Below are 18315 nucleotides of genomic sequence, written 5' to 3'. Positions count from 1 at the left end.
GGGACTAAGCTACAGACATTTAGGATTCACATTTATATGTGGGTAACCAAGCAGGAACTGAGCCTTCAAAGGAAGATGGGACTTAGCACAACACAACAAGGCCTGCCTTCATAAGGTTGCCAGGTCCTTCATAGGGTTGCCAGTTTAAGGGATCCTTCCTGGCAACTGGAGGGATGGGGGGGCTTAACAGGAGTGGGAGAGAAGCTCAGGCAATGTAATCAATGACATCACTACATCACTTCTGGCATGCACAGGAAGTGATGTTATCACATGGAATCATAGAGTTGGAAGGGACCTCCAGGGTCATCTAATCCAACTCCCTGCACAATGCAGGAAACTCACAAATACCTCCCTCTAAATTCACAGGATCCTCATTGTTGTCAGATGCCCATTTAGCCTCTGTTTAAAAATGTCCAAGGAAGGAGAGCCCACCACTTCCTGAGGAATCCTGTTCCACTGAGGAACCACTCCAACTGTCAGAAAGTTCTTCCTAATGTTGAGCCAGAAACTCTTTTGATTTAATTTCAACCCGCAGGTTCTGGTCCTACCTTCTGGGGCCATTGAAAACAATTCCAATGTGCTATCACAGAAAACAATCACAACGTGCTATCACAGTGATGCTCTGGTATTTGGGCAAAAACTCTGGTAAAAACAGCTTCTGCCATAGAGCATCACCTGGTGTGATATCACTTTCTGTGCACACCAGATGTGATGCTGCCACATCATCGGTGATGTCACCTGGACTTCCCCTTTCTCCCTCAAGTCCCCCTGCTGGCCAGCTGATTGGGGGGAGGGTGTAGCAGCGGGGGAACCCCACCTCCACCAGGGGGCTGGCAACTCTATGTCTTCAGCATCTGGACTCCCAAGCTACTTCTGTGATTGCCTCCTCCATATGGGCCTAATATATCTGAAACTATGAAACTTAATTGAAAAGTACAGGAAATAAGCCTGCTAACTGCAGTGCCTGCTCAGATATGGTAGACTGCCAGGAATAGATCCCTTAAACTGCACCTCCATTTCAAGATGGGCAGAAATCGATCTCTACAAGTACGGTTTCTCTCTTCAGCTTCCTTTTCCACCTTGAATTATCCTGCACACACTTGTTGCAAGGGACATGTGGGCAGGGACTGTTGTTTCTGTGTTGCTGTTGTTTGGCACAGCTAAGAACACACTCCTGGCACTGAAAATAATTTCCTGAAGCAACAGATACTTTGGATAAGTCCCCCTCCCCACCTCCCTGTGGCTGCTTTCTGCTATGGTGACACTGAAAATAGTCATGCATTTGAAATGCCTGTAGCTATATGGCAGGGCTAAAAGTATTCAGCATTCTTAATGGGAGAAAGTAGGTTTCTAGGTTATTGTGGGGAAGAAAGCAAACAGTATCCTTGGAATAGTACTGTAGAAAGAGAGTGTTTCACTTCAGCTTTCTCTTTTATTTTCTCCCCCCCACCTGCCCTGCCTGTAGTGCTCTGATAACTTGTCTTTGCCCAGCTTCTGACAATTTCCAAAATAATGATGTCATCAAAGGGTCACAGCAAACCTCTGAAGTCTTTGAAAAATATGTTTAGATGTCATTAATAATTGCACAAACATTTCCATTTTTTGTGAATGAACAATAGGACCAGGTTTGACTGAAGGGTCTGGAAAGAAATCCCCCATTTTGCACCCAAATATTTACTTTCAGTTATTTATTAAACTATTCCTATCTGGCCTTTCAAGGTGGCCAGATTAGGCTGAGTGTGTGTGACTGGCCCAACGTCAACCAGCAAGTTTCCATGGCAGAGTGCAGATTTGAACCTGGGTCTCTCAGATCCTAATCTGTCACTCTAACCATTGCACCACATTGGTTTCCATGGGAGAACAGGTGAGCCACTTGACAAAAGCTGCATTTAGACATCACCAGGCTGTTCTTAAGTTGAGATGAGTTGCCATGTTCATGCATTCCCATGCTCTGCCCATATCTTTCCTCCCTTGGTTTAATCCCAGTTCAGAATTCTAGTTTGTGGAGTATAAATAAACTCTCATTATCAGAGGTGGCTGCGTTTAGATGCCACAGCAAACTGGAACTTAATCAAACCAGAAGTTTTCCATTAAGCCTGTTACAGACAAACCTCCATATGTTGTCTGAATATACCCTGATAGTCCATAAAGCGTCATTAGTTCCCCTTCTTCCTTCAAAGAGGAGGTTTTCTAGCTGCCAAACTAGCAGTCCAAAGCAATTTGCCATAGCTTGATCTGAGGCAGGAAGGGTAGGAAGGGCAGGTGTAAAATTGTTGACTTCCATATAGTTAAAGCAATTTCCACTAATTCCTCCTTCCCACTGCAAACTCATCCAAATGTCATTTCTCAGAGTTCTCTGTCCCCAGGAGTGGTATTTCTTGAAGATCATTTGGCTGCTCTGGGCAGGGGTGAGGAGGAGGCAGAAAATTTCTATTCCACTCATGGGACATACAGTGCAGATCCAACCCATTGTGTTGTACCTAATGAAGAAATGACCATTTTGGTTCCATCTGATTACTTAGTCTTGAGGACTCTTAGTCAGTTGATGTTTCTGGAGATGGTTGAAGTCCTGGTGGCTTTTCATGGCTGGAATCTTCTTCCATCATTGAAGGTTGATAGCTACTGGCTGAAGAAAGAGCTTTGGGAGCTTTAGTTGGATTCTGCTTCTACTGTCCCCCTCTGTTTTAAGAACATACATCTGTTGTACCCTATTTTTATGACACCCAACCCATTTCATTCTGTGACACTAGAAGAAACACTCATAATTGCATTGAATTAACATTTCCTGTCAGACAAACACTTTTTTGAGGCAGTAACTGGTCAGTCCTGTGGAGCATGTATTTGAATGTTTAGTCAACTGCTATCCACTGGAGTGACTTTGTGACCAACACTGAAGTTCTCAAGTGGGCGGAGGTTACCAGCATCGAGGCACTGCTGTTAAAGACGCAGCTGCGCTGGGCAGGGCATATTTCTAGGATGGAAAACCACCGCCTTCCCAAGATTGCTCTGTATGGCGAACTCTCCACCGGCCATCGAAATAGAGGGGCACCAAAGAAGAGGTACAAGGACTCCTTGAAGAAATCCCTTGGCACCTGTCGCATCAACCATCACCAGTGGTCTGACCTAGCCTCAGATCGCAAAGCATGGAGGCACACCATCCACCAGGCTGTCTCTTCTTTTGAGAACGCACGCATAGCTGGTCTTGAGGACAAAAGGAGATTGAGGAAGAATTGCACTGCTACAGCACCAACCCTAAATCAGACTTTTCCCTGCAGCCACTGTGGCCGGACCTGCCTGTCCCGCATTGGTCTTGTCAGCCACCAGCGAGCCTGCAGCAGACGTTCGCGAAGCCAAGCCGAGAGAGATGCATTTATAGTATATTTGAGGCCTCATGACTTTACATTTAACCTGAAGTCGGAACTGTCTTGTTTTGCTGACAGGATGAATTTCCCTAATGCAGGAAGCTGCAGGTTCCTGCAAGCATAAAAGATCTTACAGCTTGTTTAATCAAAGTTTGCTTTTAAGTTGATGATAAGAGCTTGCAAGATGTCAAAGACTATTATGACACATTAATGGCTAATACATTTTCCACCCAAGGGCTAAACTATATATGTAAGAGGAGTTCTCCTTTGTTCACTTATGGTTGTATGTGGAACTCAAAGGCCATGGAAAGAAAGACGCTGGAGTCACATCTGTGATAATTCTAGGAGTCAAACTAGATGCCAGTGACCTGTGATTAGGATTCCTTAGACTATTTTAAAAAGACAATTAACGTCACCCATATAACTGGTGAAGATTGGGGAAGGGTTGCTGTATGAGGAAGTATTTAACCTCTGCCTCATTCAGTGTTTAATTCAGTGGAAGATGGTGGGGGGCAGTGCTATAAAAATTACTGTAGTTGTTAATTTCTTCCTACCAAACTGTTTGGAGCTTAATAAGAGGATCTAAATTAGGGAAGAAGCATGACAAGTAATGGTCAAAAGATCCCCTCCCTCAGAAACCTTCAGAGCAGCAGTGTTGATGTATCAAGTTGACCCTAGATTTTAGCCCAAGATCTCTTCTCAACAGTGGTCATTGTGATAAAGCAGTTGTAGTTATGCACGTGTCTTAGAAAAGCAACTCAGAATTTCAACAAAAAGATTTGAAAAGGATGTTGACTTTGACATCAGCAACAGTATGTCCTGCAAAAGTGAAGTCTTTCCCCCAGTTTTCTGAAAGTTGCCATCTTTGATGTTAAATTTGTGTTGTAGATGACCACCTTGTCCAACATAATTGCAGAGAATGTTTGACCGGCTCAGATTCACTGAGTGAGCTTTCTTGGCAGAATTGAGATGCACATCTAGGTCTCCCAGATCCTAGTCCAGCATTCAAATGACTATGAAAATGCTATTGGGACACATGCTTAACATGGGATAGACTTAGAAAACCATAACTCTGTTTTGGGGTTGCACTGTTACTATCTGATAACACCTCTCTAAGCCCTGTCCCTGGATCTTCCAACTGGTAAATCAGAGCCAAACCAGATGTTTATATGGGATCCAGGCTTTTTTGTTGGCCTAATATACAAAAGAATTCCTGCTAAAAACCTCCTCTCTATGTGACACAAGTCGGGACAGGGGTGCTTGGCCGGACTTGCTGTTGCATGTGTGAACTGGGGACTTACCTTTTAAGTGCTCTGTCACTCTGTTCAGCTCCAGAGTGCTGGTGGGAGGAGGAGGGGCTTTTGGTTTTCCTCCCTTTGTGTTTTCACCTAGGAAGTATACAAAGAGCCAGAGAACAGGCAAACTGGGTTTCCTGTAGCCATTTCCACTGGCCAAAATGGTATGGGAAGAAAGCTGGAAGCCCTTCTTTCTCCACCTCACAGCTCTCTGGAGATGAACAGAGCTGCCAAGTGCTTTCATGATAAGTTCCCCAGTTCATACGTGTGACAGCAAGTCAGGGCAGGCACCCGTGTCCAGACTCGTGCCATATGTAACATTTAGTTTGGCTCTAAGTAGTACCTGATTAAACACAGAGGTGTCTTCTGTTTCCATACCACAGTAGCCTCCAGGAGAAAAGTGGCGATGAATGTTTTGCTGCATTATGCATTGAAATAAATGTAAGCATAAATATGATTAGCTGAAAGTTTCTAGGTCAGTTTAAAAAGAGAACTGAACAGATTTGAAGTAAACAGAAGCCCCCAACATTAATGTATTATCGTGATTGGGAAATCATAATGACATTACAAAGCCTCTGCCTTTTTTTCAAATGCTGTTGACATCTACCGTATCTAACAAACATACTCCCCAATATGAATATAGTTAGGACCCGAGGATAAATCAGCAGAGCTCCTGTGAATGACCTTGCATGAGAAGGAGGATGTAAAATATAGGCAGTTGCTCTTCCACCATTCAGGAGTGCCACTGGACCATGCAAGCTGTTGTTCATATGCAATATCCAGGGAGAAGTTAATGAAACAGCGTGGTTTGCAATTCCCCTTGAGTTCCACTCCAGCAGCTGTACTGCAAGGGCAAGATTTCAGCTCTTGTTAAATTCTCTCTTCCTCTATTGTAATCCTCCCTCCCCCCGTGACATATTAGTTATATTCACAAGAGATTGGCCTAACAACAGCTGTAAGATACAGTAGTTAAAAACTGAACCTTCATATTTGGAGACAGTTCACTTCTCAGATCCAGGGGCTAGAAAGGCAGTAGCTAGGGATGGATGCTGTAATCATGCCTTGCTTGTGAGTTTCTCAGAAGTATGTGGCTAGCTCTTGTTGGACTGGACAGACATTTGGAGCTGATCCAGCAATGCAGTTCTTACATTCTTATTGTGGGTGAAATAAATTTAGGACTGCCAAGCCCCCGGTCCGGGTGGGGAATCTCCTGCCCGGGAGGTTCTCAACCCACCGGCGGGTGGAACCTCCCCCTGCATACTGGTGTGATTATGGAAGTGATGTCATCAAAATGGTGACACCTGTGCAGGGCCGCTCTAGGTATTTTCGGGAAAACAATAGGTACCATAGAGTTTGGTGTAGTGGTTAAGTGTGTGGACTCTTATCTGGGAGAACTGGGTTTGATTCCCCACTCCTCTACTTGCACTTGCTGGAATGGCCAAGGGTCAGCCATAGCTCTGGCAGAGGTTGTCCTTGAAGGGCAGCAGCTGTGAGAGCCCTCTCAGCCCCACCCACCTCACAGGGGGGAAAAGACATAGGAGATTGTAAGCCACTCTGAGTCTCTGATTCAGGGAGAAGGGCGAGCTATAAATCTGCAATTCTTCTTCTTTTAACCTCCCAAATGGTTACAGTGTCTGGGAAAACCATAGAGTTTTCCAGGAAATGCCTAGAGTGGCCCCGCATGTGCACCACCATTTTGATGACATCACTTCCGGGTGATGTCATTGCATCGCGTGCGCATCGTGCACGTGAATGTCCCTCACTGGGGGTCGAAGAGGACTTGGCAACCCTAAATAAACTTCATCTATATTTCTTAGTACAGTGAATGCAGGATTGGAAAAAGAGCTGGGCAGGTCAAACAGGATACCAGGATGTTGAAAGAGATGAGAAAGTGGAGAGCTCCTTCTCTCCACCACAACCCCCAATATTAACTCCATCTTTCTGTGGAATTTCATTGGACCCAACCCAACCTTGGCACTAGCCGGGATGGGGTGATTCATTAAGTTTAAATAATAATAATAATAATTATTATTATTACATACCAACTAGGGTTGTCACCTTGTAACCTGACCAATAACAGAAGTGTACTCTTGTATACTTGTACAGCCCTTGTTCTCACTCCAAGGATCACTGCTTCAAGCATCCCAATCCATATGAAATTGCTAACACTTCTTCTGTGCTTGCAATGTTAAATTTGCTCTGTGATGGCACGTCCTGTGCAGATTTATAAAGGTGAGAGGGTGTTTCATTAAAGAGAAATATAAGGAAGATATAACTGTTTTATGATGTATTTTTTTCAAAAATGAAATTCAGCAGCAATCCACAAACTCTCAAGTTAGTGATAGTCATGCGAACTACAGCAATATTTCTCAGACTGTAAGTCTGGACCTGAAAGTGAGTTCTGAATTCTCCTAGATTGTGAGGCCAGGAAGGAGGAGAAGGGCCAGGATGAGCTGGGAGTAAGATTGCCAATTCCAAGTTCAGAAATTCTTGGTAATTTGGGCAGGGGTGGAGCCTCAAAAGGGCTGGGTTTGAGGAGTGGAAGATATCTCAATGAGGTATAATGTTATTGAGTCCACTCATCAAATGAGCCTTTTTCTGGGAACTGATCTCTGTAGTCTGGAGATTAATTGTAATTCTGAGAGATCTCCAGGCTCCACCTGGAGATTGGCAATCTGAGATTAAAGGAGGCCGAATAGCAATATGGGTTTGCTTCATAATATACATAAAACAGCCTGTTGCTCAGTAATGATATAACTAGAAATACTGAACATAAAAAATAGAATATAGGTTTGTTTATTGATGTGAGAGCCCTACTTTTTATGCTGGGGAAGAGGGAACTAGTATGGAGTTACTTTGCAAGAGGATCCCAATAAATACAGTAATTTAGGAATGCATACCAAACTATACCACAAATATACATGTGGTCTCACTGCAAAAATTTTGAGAAACACTGCTCTCCCACACCCCTGCTGTGGTGTAACATCTAGAGATCTCAGTGAAGAAAGCAGAATTCTGAAGAACCAGAACTAGAAAGAATTTGTAAAAGGTACCTATAACATTTTCTCAAAAAGGCAAACTGAGGATGAAATTTACCAACAATAGAGGAGTGCATAGATAGATTCCTAAGGGGGAAGAAATCTGGCTTTATACTTAATAAAAGTGGACTGCTCATTTTTTCAGTGGTCCCTGTCTTGGATTGTGTGTGTGTGTGTATGCATGCATGGTGGGGAACCCACAGGGGCCTGTAGAGGACACTTCACTTTCCCTTGTATCCCTCCTCCTCCCCTTTCCCTTGTATCCCCTCCTGGCAACCCTCATATCCTCTTCTTTTCCTGCTTCTTTCTCTCCTTTCCAGCTATCAACCATCCTTCCTTTTACCTGCTCCCCATCATCAGCTATTACTACCTCTATACCCCACTTTTAGTAATAGAATAATAGAAGCTGCAGGCACTACTTCTATTTTAGGAGGGGTTAGCGCCTCAATGTGTTTTTTATTTCAGATTTTCTGTTGACATGAGTCTTTCCAAGGCTTGTAGAAAGGGCTGTTTTGTCTGTTCATGGTAGGGTTCCCATGTCTTACCTTGGCTGAAGTGGGGGACTTTGGGGGGCATTCTGGATGGAGATGTCACATGGGGATGCTCCTGTACTTGGGCAACCTCTATGGGTTTTTTCAGCATGACTCCCCGTGGTGGTCTGAAGTCCTGAAAATTGGGGGTTTCCCTGGCATCACCAGGGGAGTGGCAATCCTAGTTCATGGCTCTAGTCTCCAGATTTAAATATACACAGATTTGGCCAAGTTGAGAATTAGATATATTGTCATGCTGTTGATATGTTGTTTGAACAAATTATTCCAAACTTCCTTGCTAATTAAAGGCATACTGTAGTACTCACTGTCAGTGTTCCCCCTAAACTGTGGAGTCTTGTGAGCAAAAATTCTACTTCTTGAGCTACTGGCATTAAAGTTGTGAGCTACTGCATAAATTAGCTTGCTCTAGGACCATTTTCCTTGAGCTGACATTTTCCTTGAGCTGTGTGAGCCAGAGGCTAAAAAAATTGTGAGCTAGCTCACTCTAACTCAGCCTAGAGGGAACACTGCTCACTGTCATATTGTAGCCTAGCTGTTTATATTGTAAACATCAAGAACAGGACTAATTTGGCTTCTAAAGGTTTTTTTTTTTAAATGTAGAGTGAATGTGGGACCTTGAGTCACATATTAATAGATAAGTATTTGACTAGTGAGGAGGATGCTCTCTCCGACAAATTGGGAGTACTACAGTGCTCACTGCTCATCAAATAAGTCTGAAGCTAAAAGGGATGTTTTCATTTTTGCCAGACTTGTTGGTCTCCCTTCTTATTAAGGCTGTTGACCTCCAGGTGGGGGGCTTGCACGGCAATCTTTGACTTACAACTAATTACTATTTACAACCAATGCTCCCTCTAAGCTGTGGCATCTTGTGGGCAATAATTCTGCTTTGTGAGCTGCTGACATTAAAGTTGTGAGCTACAGCATAAATTAGTTTGCTTTGGGGGCATTTTTCCTGAGCTAAGTCAAAAATGTGTGAGCCAGGGCCTAAAAACCTGTGAGCTAGCTCACACTAACTCAGTTTAGAAGGAACACTGCTTACAACTAATTACAACTTTGTGATATTATACTCCTCTGGGGTCCCTCCCCATACCCTCCCTTCCCCCAAGCCCCAACCAGTAATTGATGTCCTTGCTTCTTATACATTGCTATAATATATGACGGACAAAACCATTCTGATGGTGAACTTCTGTCTGCGAACAGCTGTGTACTTTTGAATTGTTGATACTTTCAGCCTCTTTAACCCTGTTTTACCTTCACTAGAAGAAAACCCTTTTTATATTGCCAGGCTTACGATGAGGATATACAATACAAGATAAAGGACTGGGCATCTTTTTCATTTGTCTGCCTTTCTTTCTTACAGTGTATGCCAATTAAAGGTCTTGGATTTGTTCTGGGAGCCTACAGATGCATTTGCAAGGCTGGATTCTATCATCCCGAAATATTTTCAGTGAACAGCTTTCAGAGTAAGTGCCTTTGCTTGAGTTGGAAAGCAAGAGGGAGAACATTAATAATGCAAGATTCCTTTTTATCCTTGTCAGGGTTATACAGTATATTCCCAGTGGCCTGCAATTCTGGGATTATATAATCACTTAAGGAATTTTAGCCCTGTGGTTTGTCATCTGTGATACTCTGGAGAATCCTGTTAAACATATCTACTTTTAGTAGATTTGATTTGTAAATAAATACTAAAATATTTTCAAAATTCCCTTTTCTGCTAGGCACCTACATGAAACCAGAAGTGTGTTCCCTTCCCTATTGAAGAGTGAATATTTTGCTATTTTTGCCCCTTTGCATTCTGGTTTTGTTAGTATGTTACTATGTAAAACAGCTGCTGGATTTCTCATCATGCAGACCTTCAGAAGTAACATTGCTATATTCCAGTTCCTCAAATTTGGGCAGCCTCATTTGCATATTATGCAAATTAATTTATACCTATGCAAATCAAGCAGAGTCATTGTGTTTTCCTTTGACAACTGAGTACTGAGAAGGAAGGGGGAGGGGGTTGCAGTCAGTTTGGGGGAAGGATGCAATTTGGGGTCAGGGAGGGAGGAGGAAAGTGGGGGGTTGCTCTCTACAGATTTATCTCAGGCACTGGAATGTCTGGGCTTTCTTAGAAATCTTTGAGAGAGCATGACAACTCTTCTTTAAAATGATCTATTTTTAGAACCCTGTTAGTCTAGGCAGCAGAAAATCAAGGCAGAGCACAGAAGTTTGCACATCGTATTGTGGCTTTCCCTTGGCTAAGGTTGTCAGAAGAGTTAAAGCAAAGCTGTAATTGACAAGGCAGAGAATGGTGATTTGGAAAGTGTGCCTTCTTCTCCTTTTTATTGACTAGTGTGTGCAAGATGAAACTAGAGCAGTATATCACAGCTTCCCCTACATGTCAGTCAAAGATTTGTCTTTCCTCAGTGGCTGGGACAACCGAAGGATGTTTCGTATTAAATGACTAGGCACATTTTGCCTCCTATCTATAGATCTACAATGGTTAGTAGTTTAATTGTTTGAGGCTATGATTCTGAGCCAGCCAGCATAGTGTAATGATTAAGAGTGTTGAACTAGGTGTGTGACCTGGGTTCAATTCCCGTGCACCCTGAAGTTTTCACCATGGAAGCCCCTGGTAATGCGCGGAGTTACTGAGATCAGTGGGCTCTGATTGAAATAAATCTGCATAGAGTTGCACCATGGGACAGTGATTTTTCTCCTGTCTTCATATCTAGGTTCCCACAGGTTTCCAGTCCCCTTTTGGGTGTGGGGGATACCCTTCTCCACCTCTTGTTTCCTGCCACTGATTGGAATGGTGACAGAAGAAAAATTTAAAAATGTCTATCAGGCAGATAATGCGATATTACTTCTGGGGAAAATGTGGAAATGATATATTCCACCGCTCTAGGAATTACCAGTTACTTTGTGGTAAACCATATGATAAAACTACCGAGTTTTGGGTAATTCCTAGATAGGACAATATAACTTGTGAGGAAAACCTCTATGGTTTTAACATAAAGTTTTTGGTGATTCCTAGAAAGGCATGATGACACTTCTGCTTTTTCCTGGAAATAATTACCGTTTTCGCACACAGTTTACCTTCTCAGTCACAATCCTGTTCCCTCCGCAGCGTCCGGTCGGATTTCCCACCATCTGTGCGAGTTACAGCAAGTGCCGCAGCTTCTGCGTAGCAAACGTAAACTGGGTTTTAGTGGTTTATGTTTGCTACGCAAAATCCGCGGCACTTCCTGTAACTCTGGCACAGATGGTGGGAAATCTGACTGGATGCTGCGGAGGGAACAGGATTGTGACTGCAAGGTAAGCTATGTGCAAAAATGGTAAATGTCATACCATCATTAAGGCCACTCTATGTCCCCACCTTCTTGCCCTCCCACTGGTTGCCAGGTCAAGCCTGGTAACTCTAGTTCCAACCATATGTCAGATAGAACACAGATTTCTCTTGAGTTCCTGCATGTTCAGTACCCAGTTAGGATTAGGATCATGTACAAGCTGAGGAGGGGCTTCAGCCTTCCCTTCCCTTCCCTACCATGAGAGAAATGGTGCTCAATGTGGCAAAAACAGAACATATGATGAGGGAAGGGAATTTCAGGCTAGGATTAGCACTGGGGGGAAAGTGTAGATGACTGGGGAAGGCAATGGCAGACTACCCCATAAAAAGTCTGCCATGAAAACATCATGATGCGACGTCACCCCAGGGTCGGAAATGACTGGTGCTTGCACTTACCTTTAGTACAGAAACTAATTCGTCAGGGCCAGATGAACTACATCCAAGAGTGCTAAAAGAATCTGTGGATGTAATTTCTGAGACTCTGGCCATTATTTTTGAGAATTCTTGGAGAAGCAGAAGATTGGAGGTGGGCAAATGTTGTCCCCATCTTCAAGAAGGGGGAAAAGGAGGATAGGTAACTCTGACATTTCTATCTGGAGAAGCTTTAGAACAAACAAACATTCAGTCCTGGAACATTTAGAAAGCACAGCTGGGATCACTAAGAGCCAGCCTGGGTTTTTCAAGTACAAGTCATGTCAGACTAACTTCATATTTTTTTTAAAAAGTTACTTGCTGGATCAGGGGACTGCTATAGACATAGTTTATCTTGATTTCAGTAAGGCTTTTGATAATGTTCCACATACTATTCTTGTTGACAAGTTGGTAAAATATGGTTTGGATCCTGTTACTGTTAGGTGGATCTGTAACTGGTTGACAGATTGCGCCCAGAGTACTTGTGAATGGTTCCTCATTCATTTGGAGAGGAGTTGACAAGTTGAGTGCCTCAAGAATCTATCCTGGGGCCTGTTTTGTTCAACATCTTTATAAATGATTTGGATGACGGAATAGAGGGAATGTTTATTAAATTTGCAGATGATACAAAATTGGGAGGGGTTGCTATTATATAGGCATAATCAGGGAGGGAGCCAAAGGGAAGGGAAGAACAGAAAAAAGGGGGGAAAGAGGGGTGAGAGCATATATTTCTTAAAACAGTAAATGCCTTCACTCTCTTTCTGGAAAACTGGGCCAAAACAAATAAAATGAATTTTAATGGGGACTAATGTAAATACAATGCAGAATTATAGAACGGAGAGACTTGTCTTGGCAGTAGTATGTGCAAAAAGGATCTAGGGGTCTTGTGGACCATACACTGAACGTGAATCAGCAGTGTGATTCAGTGGCTAAAAAGTAGTGTCCAGAGCATGTGAAGTGATCTTTACTTTGCTCTGGTTAGACCTCATCTAGAGTATTAAGTACAGTTTTGGGCACCACAATTTAAGAAGGATATAAACAAGCTGGAACATGTCCAGAGGTAGCCAATGAAGATGGTGAGGGGTCTGGATACCAAGTCCTTTGAGGAAAGGTTGAAGGAGCTGGGTATGGTGAGGAGACAACTGAGAGGTGACATCTTCAATTTCTTGAAGGGCTGTCATAGAGAAGATGGTGCAGAATTGTTTTCTGTAGCCCCAGAAGGTCAGACTAGAACCAATGAGTTGAAACTAAATCAAAACAGTTTCCAGCCTAACTTTAGGAAGAACTTCCTGACAGTTTATTTATTTATTTATTCAACTTGTATCCCACCCTTCCCGCTGAAGCAGCTTACATTAGGAGATCATAGGAAGGAAAGGTCCCCTGTGCAAGCACCAGTCGTTTCCGACTCTGGGGTGACCAATATTAATAAACAAAAGATAAAAATACAAGTACATCATAAATAAAAACATATAAAACAATTACATAAAACAATGGTAGGTGCTATTTGGTCTCACATTAAAATATATTGATATATTGATGATGGGGGATACTACCAACTACATCAGTGTTAAAATTTTATTATTCAAGTACTTCTGCTGGACGTCCTCCTTAGTTAGAGCAGTTCCTCACTGGAACAGGCTTCCTCAGGAGATTGTGGGCTCTCCTTCCTTGGAGGTTTTTAAACAGAGGCTAGATGGTCATCTGACAGCAATACTGATTCTGTGAAGGGCAGGAAGGGTTGCACCAGTGCTAAATTTTTGTGGCCCATTCTTACACACCTAGGGAAATGCCGATTGACATTTTGGGGCCAGTCAGCAACTTTTCTCCAGGCCAGTTTGGCAAGGGATCCTGGAAGTTTTTGCCAAGTTCTGGTTTCTGGTTATGGAGCTGAGGTCACTGGGGATGTATGTGTGTTGGGGAGTTCTTTTTTGTGAAGTTCTTGCATTGTGCAGGGGGGTTGGACTAGATGACCCTAGAGGTCTCTTCCAACTCTATGATTCTGTGATTTCCCAACCTGAAACAATCTGGGAGGTCCCAAATTGAAAATACCCAAGTATTCTCTAGGATACATATGAGTTTACCCAACAAGCCCAGCAGCATCTCCCAGGACTGGTTTAGGTTTGGAAAATAGTGCAAATGAGAAGGCTGAAGCCAGGGGCAAAGTGGAAGGCAAAAGTGTGCTTGAAAAGGGCCCTGCCTCCATGGAGGGGGGATAGAAGGAGGGTCCTGCCTGGGCCATACCCACTGGGGGAAGGAGCAGGCTCACAGCAGCTTCTGCCTGGCTCATACCCACCCATATTGGAAAGAGGCTGCCAGACCATGGCTGTCGTAGCTCCCACCCACTTTGCACCCATGTGTTTTGTATGATGTGGGGGCACTGGGTTCTGTGAGGCAAGGGCTGCCAGTTTACAATAGCAGAAGCTCTCATTTCTTTTGTTGAGGCCACCAGTTTTCAGTGGTAGTGGCTTCTGCCCTCTTCACATAAAGCAGTGCTGGGGCTGAGGCAGCCCCAGTGTGAGGGAAGCTCTCCAGGATATCAGCCCACCAGGACTTTTGCTGGTGGCTTTAATGGGCAGTCTACCCTTAGCTGAAGTCCCTTCTTTGTGTGCACCATGGTCCGACTCTAACTGGGCACTGCAATTGTTGAAATGAAAGAGAAGTCACAACTGATGTGTGGCTATGGTAATGTCTGACACGGTATGGGGACCTGAACACAACCAGCATATACTATACTGTACTGTACTGTACTGTACTGCTCCCTGCCCTCCTTTAAGGAAAGGTGGGGTAAAATGTACTACATAGATGGAGACGGTGTGCCTCTGCTTCACCACTGAAATGCCTATGCATCTGGGCACCATTGAGGCGTAATGTTATGCTTTTTTATATTTTGCTTCTTTCTTTGTTTTCAGAATTTTTATAGGACCCTGTTTGTAATAGTGTAGCACAAAATTGCACTAGCAGCAAAGTTCCAGCTGTGGTCCGAAATGTAGGTCTAGTATGTCACCTCTGCTGGAATGTATGATGAAACAAAAGGGTTCTTATTTTGGGCATAGAAGAAAATTCTGACAGTTAAACAAATGCAAGGAGCGGGTGGAGATAATGGCTGCCGCTGTATAACCTGAAGGTCTGTTTGTATAGCTAAGGTGGCAAAGTTTGGCAAGTGGAGTGATGGATCTGGACAGGAGTAGTAGAGTATAAAATGTTCTTTGAGCAGGAAAAGATGAATGCAAAGAGAGAATAAGAAACACAAGAAGGGATGGACTGTCTATCCAAAATAAGAAAGGGGGGAAGGTCCCATTTTCATACTGAATCAGAACATAGGATTTGGTGGGTCACGTTTTATTTAGGCAACTTGGACATGTTTTGCTTAATGTGAGTTCTAAGTTTTTCTTCAGTGGTCCAAAGTGCTGTTACTTGGAAAGTGGATTTTAGTTTCCTTCCTTTATGATACAGTCTAGTCAGACTGAAATTGTGGTTGAGCTTCATTTTCTGAAGCCTGTGATGCTCCATGAAATCTCAGTGCATTCGTGTTTTGGGGAAAAGATTGTTTAACTAACTGCCAGCTCTGAAAGCCCAGCAAGGAATCTGAAAATCAAGCTGTGTTCTTGCTTGCTCACCATCGTTAATAATCAAGATTTTTGCCGGCTAGATGCTCCCGCCACTTAAAACTGCAAACCTTCTGCTTTCTGTGGAATAGCACAGTTGTAGGTCAAGGCAGAATGGAGAGGTAAGGGGGGAAGGGCTGCTGAGATCGCCAGGCAGATGGAATTCTCTTAGCAGTTCTATTCATGATGCAAACGCTAGAAAAATAGCCAAATTCATTCTTTTCGCAGCTCCAGGAGTGGCTCAGTGGATGTAACTCCTGCTGAAAGAAGTGAAAAGTTGTCATGTTATAGGCCCAGCTGCCTGAAAGGGTTTAGGTCTTTGAAAGAGTATTTATACAGTAGGGTCCAGGCAGATTATTTATTGTGTTTGTTTCATTTGTTCTCTACATTTCTTCTGAGTGAGGCCCCCCAAGCAGCTTATGTTGTTCTCCTCTCTACATTTTATCCTTAACCAGAATCCTGTGAGGTAGTTTAGGCTGAGATGGTGTGATTGGTTCAAGGTTACCCAGCGAACTTCCATGCCAGAGTGAAGATTTGCACTCTGGTTCCCTAGACAGGGCTTTTTTTGTAGCAGGAACTCCATTGCATATTAGGCCACACACCCCTGATGTAGCCAATCCTCCTGGAGCTTACAGTAGGCCCTGTACTAAGAGCCCTGTAAGCTCATAGAGAATTGGCTACATCGGGGTGTGTGTGTGTGTGTGTGTGTGGCCTAATATGCAAAGGAGTTCCTGCTACAAAAAAAGCCCTTCCTCTAGATCCCAGTTCAACAGTCCAACTACTACACCATTTGTAGCAGAATCCTTTTATATATGGATGACAGGAATCGAATGGAAATGATCAGGACCAGGGTCTAATATCTGGGAAGTCACATTTAGGAATGAAACCAGTGACCTGCTAATTGGAATAACTTCTTTACAGGGAGCATACAGATTGGGTCTTGGCCCCCGCCCTGAGTCTAGGTTTCCTCTGCAGGGGAGCTGGAGATCTTCTGGGATCATAACTGATTTCCAGATGACAGAGATCAGCTCCTCTGGACAAAATGGCTGCTTTGGAGGTTAGATTCCATGCACAGCTGAGGTCCCTCTAGGATTGACTGCTTCAGGTTGGAAAATTATTGGATATTTTGTGGGTGGAGTCTGAGAAGGGCAGGGTTAGGGGAGGGGAGGGTCTTCAATGTGGTATAATGTCACGGAGTTCACATTCCACAGTGGCCATTTTCTCCAGATGAATTGATCTCTGTCACCTGCAGATCAACTGTAATAGCAGATCTCCAGCCACCACCTGGAAGTTGGCAAGCTTAGGTCCCTCTCCAAACCCCACCATCCCCAGGCTCTACCCCCAAACTTCCAGGAATTTCCTATTTCAGAGTTGGTAGTCCTACCTGAGTCAGACATAACACAATTGCATGTGTGATTCTAGAGCTGCCATCTCTGTGTTGGAAAATTCCTGAAGATTTACAGGGTGGAGCTTGGTAAGGGTGGGATTTGAGGAGGAGAAGGTCCTTAACAGGTATAGTATCATAGAGTCTACCCTCTAAAGCAGCCAGTATCTCAACAGGGAACTGATCTTTGTAGTATGGAGACCAGTTGTAATTTAGGGCCCCACCTGGAGGTTGGCAGGTCTGGTTAATTCCTGGGTGTGCAGTGCTGATCAGGATTAAAATTGTGGACTTCAGCCTTCTCCCCTCACCATTTTCCCAGCCTGAAGCAGTTCCAGGGAAACATGACTGGGCTTGTTGGGGAAACCCACAAGTATCCCAGAGAGCACATGGCTTTCCCCCAAATAACGCCCCAGGGCTGTTTCAGATTGAGAAAATGGCACAGAGGAGAAGGCTGAATCCCTTTCTCTATGGATACCACAGTTCTGATCCTAATTGGGCATTGCATATACATCCATATGTGATACTGTTAATCATGGGGTGCCAGTGGGAATGCCATATTCACCCTGCATATTCTGTAATATGTGAACAGATGTACCACAGCCTAGGAACACACATACAAACTGTGCTGGTTTAGACATGTGTCCCTAGCCACAAGGGTTATCCCATGTTTTAAAAAGCACAGATCTAGATGGAGAAGAGATACTTCATGACAGATTTTATTCCATTATACTCCAAGGAAGACAATTCCCTGTTGTTTGAGCATGAATTTTATTTTGTACAGGGAGTGACATAATCCTATAACACAAAGCTGCACAAATGTTAATTAGGGAGGACTGAATGCTTTCGAAGCAAATGAACCAAGTAGGTTAGAGCCATTGTGGAATTAAACAACAATAAAAGCATCTGATTCAGCGTCTGTTCTATGAGTGTCAAAGGACTAATGGGCTCTGGTCAGCATGTGTGAATAATAGGAACGGTTGGTTCTCCCCTGTGGCTTTGATGTTGATACATGATCTATTCAGAGGGTAATTCTTCATATTTTCCTCTTTCTAGGACAGGAATCCTGAGCTGAAAATATTGTTCTCTGCCTGTTATGTTGAACATTCATTTCTTTGGTATTTAATCCTATTTCATAGGATTATTTGATCCCGATTTGTAGAATCCTACCTAAAAATAACAGAAAATTCTTTGAACCATTCGCTGCACTTGAAGTCTTTTCCTGCTCTGTTCAAAGGGTGAATCTTCATTCCATTTTATAAGTTAGGATACAATATACTGAATTATCCAAGTCTCCCTGTCCAACATCCTTTTGAAAGCAGAAGAATTTTTAACCCCAAT

General features: G+C 43.4%; 1 protein-coding gene across 1 annotated transcript in view; it reads left to right on the top strand.

Moving 5' to 3' along the window:
- GPR158 (G protein-coupled receptor 158) overlaps positions 1-18315 on the top strand; it is a 186986-nt gene that overhangs the window by 90994 nt on the left and 77677 nt on the right. The window contains exon 3 of the mRNA XM_060248340.1: positions 9607-9709. Coding sequence (XP_060104323.1) covers positions 9607-9709 — 103 coding nt within the window. The remainder of the gene's footprint in view (positions 1-9606; positions 9710-18315) is intronic.

The sequence above is a fragment of the Heteronotia binoei genome, chromosome 10 (genome assembly GCF_032191835.1).
Source record: "Heteronotia binoei isolate CCM8104 ecotype False Entrance Well chromosome 10, APGP_CSIRO_Hbin_v1, whole genome shotgun sequence".
Taxonomy (NCBI): Eukaryota; Metazoa; Chordata; class Lepidosauria; order Squamata; family Gekkonidae; genus Heteronotia; species Heteronotia binoei.
Note: the sequence above shows the minus strand (reverse complement) of the source record. Positions and strands in the feature narration are given on the sequence as shown.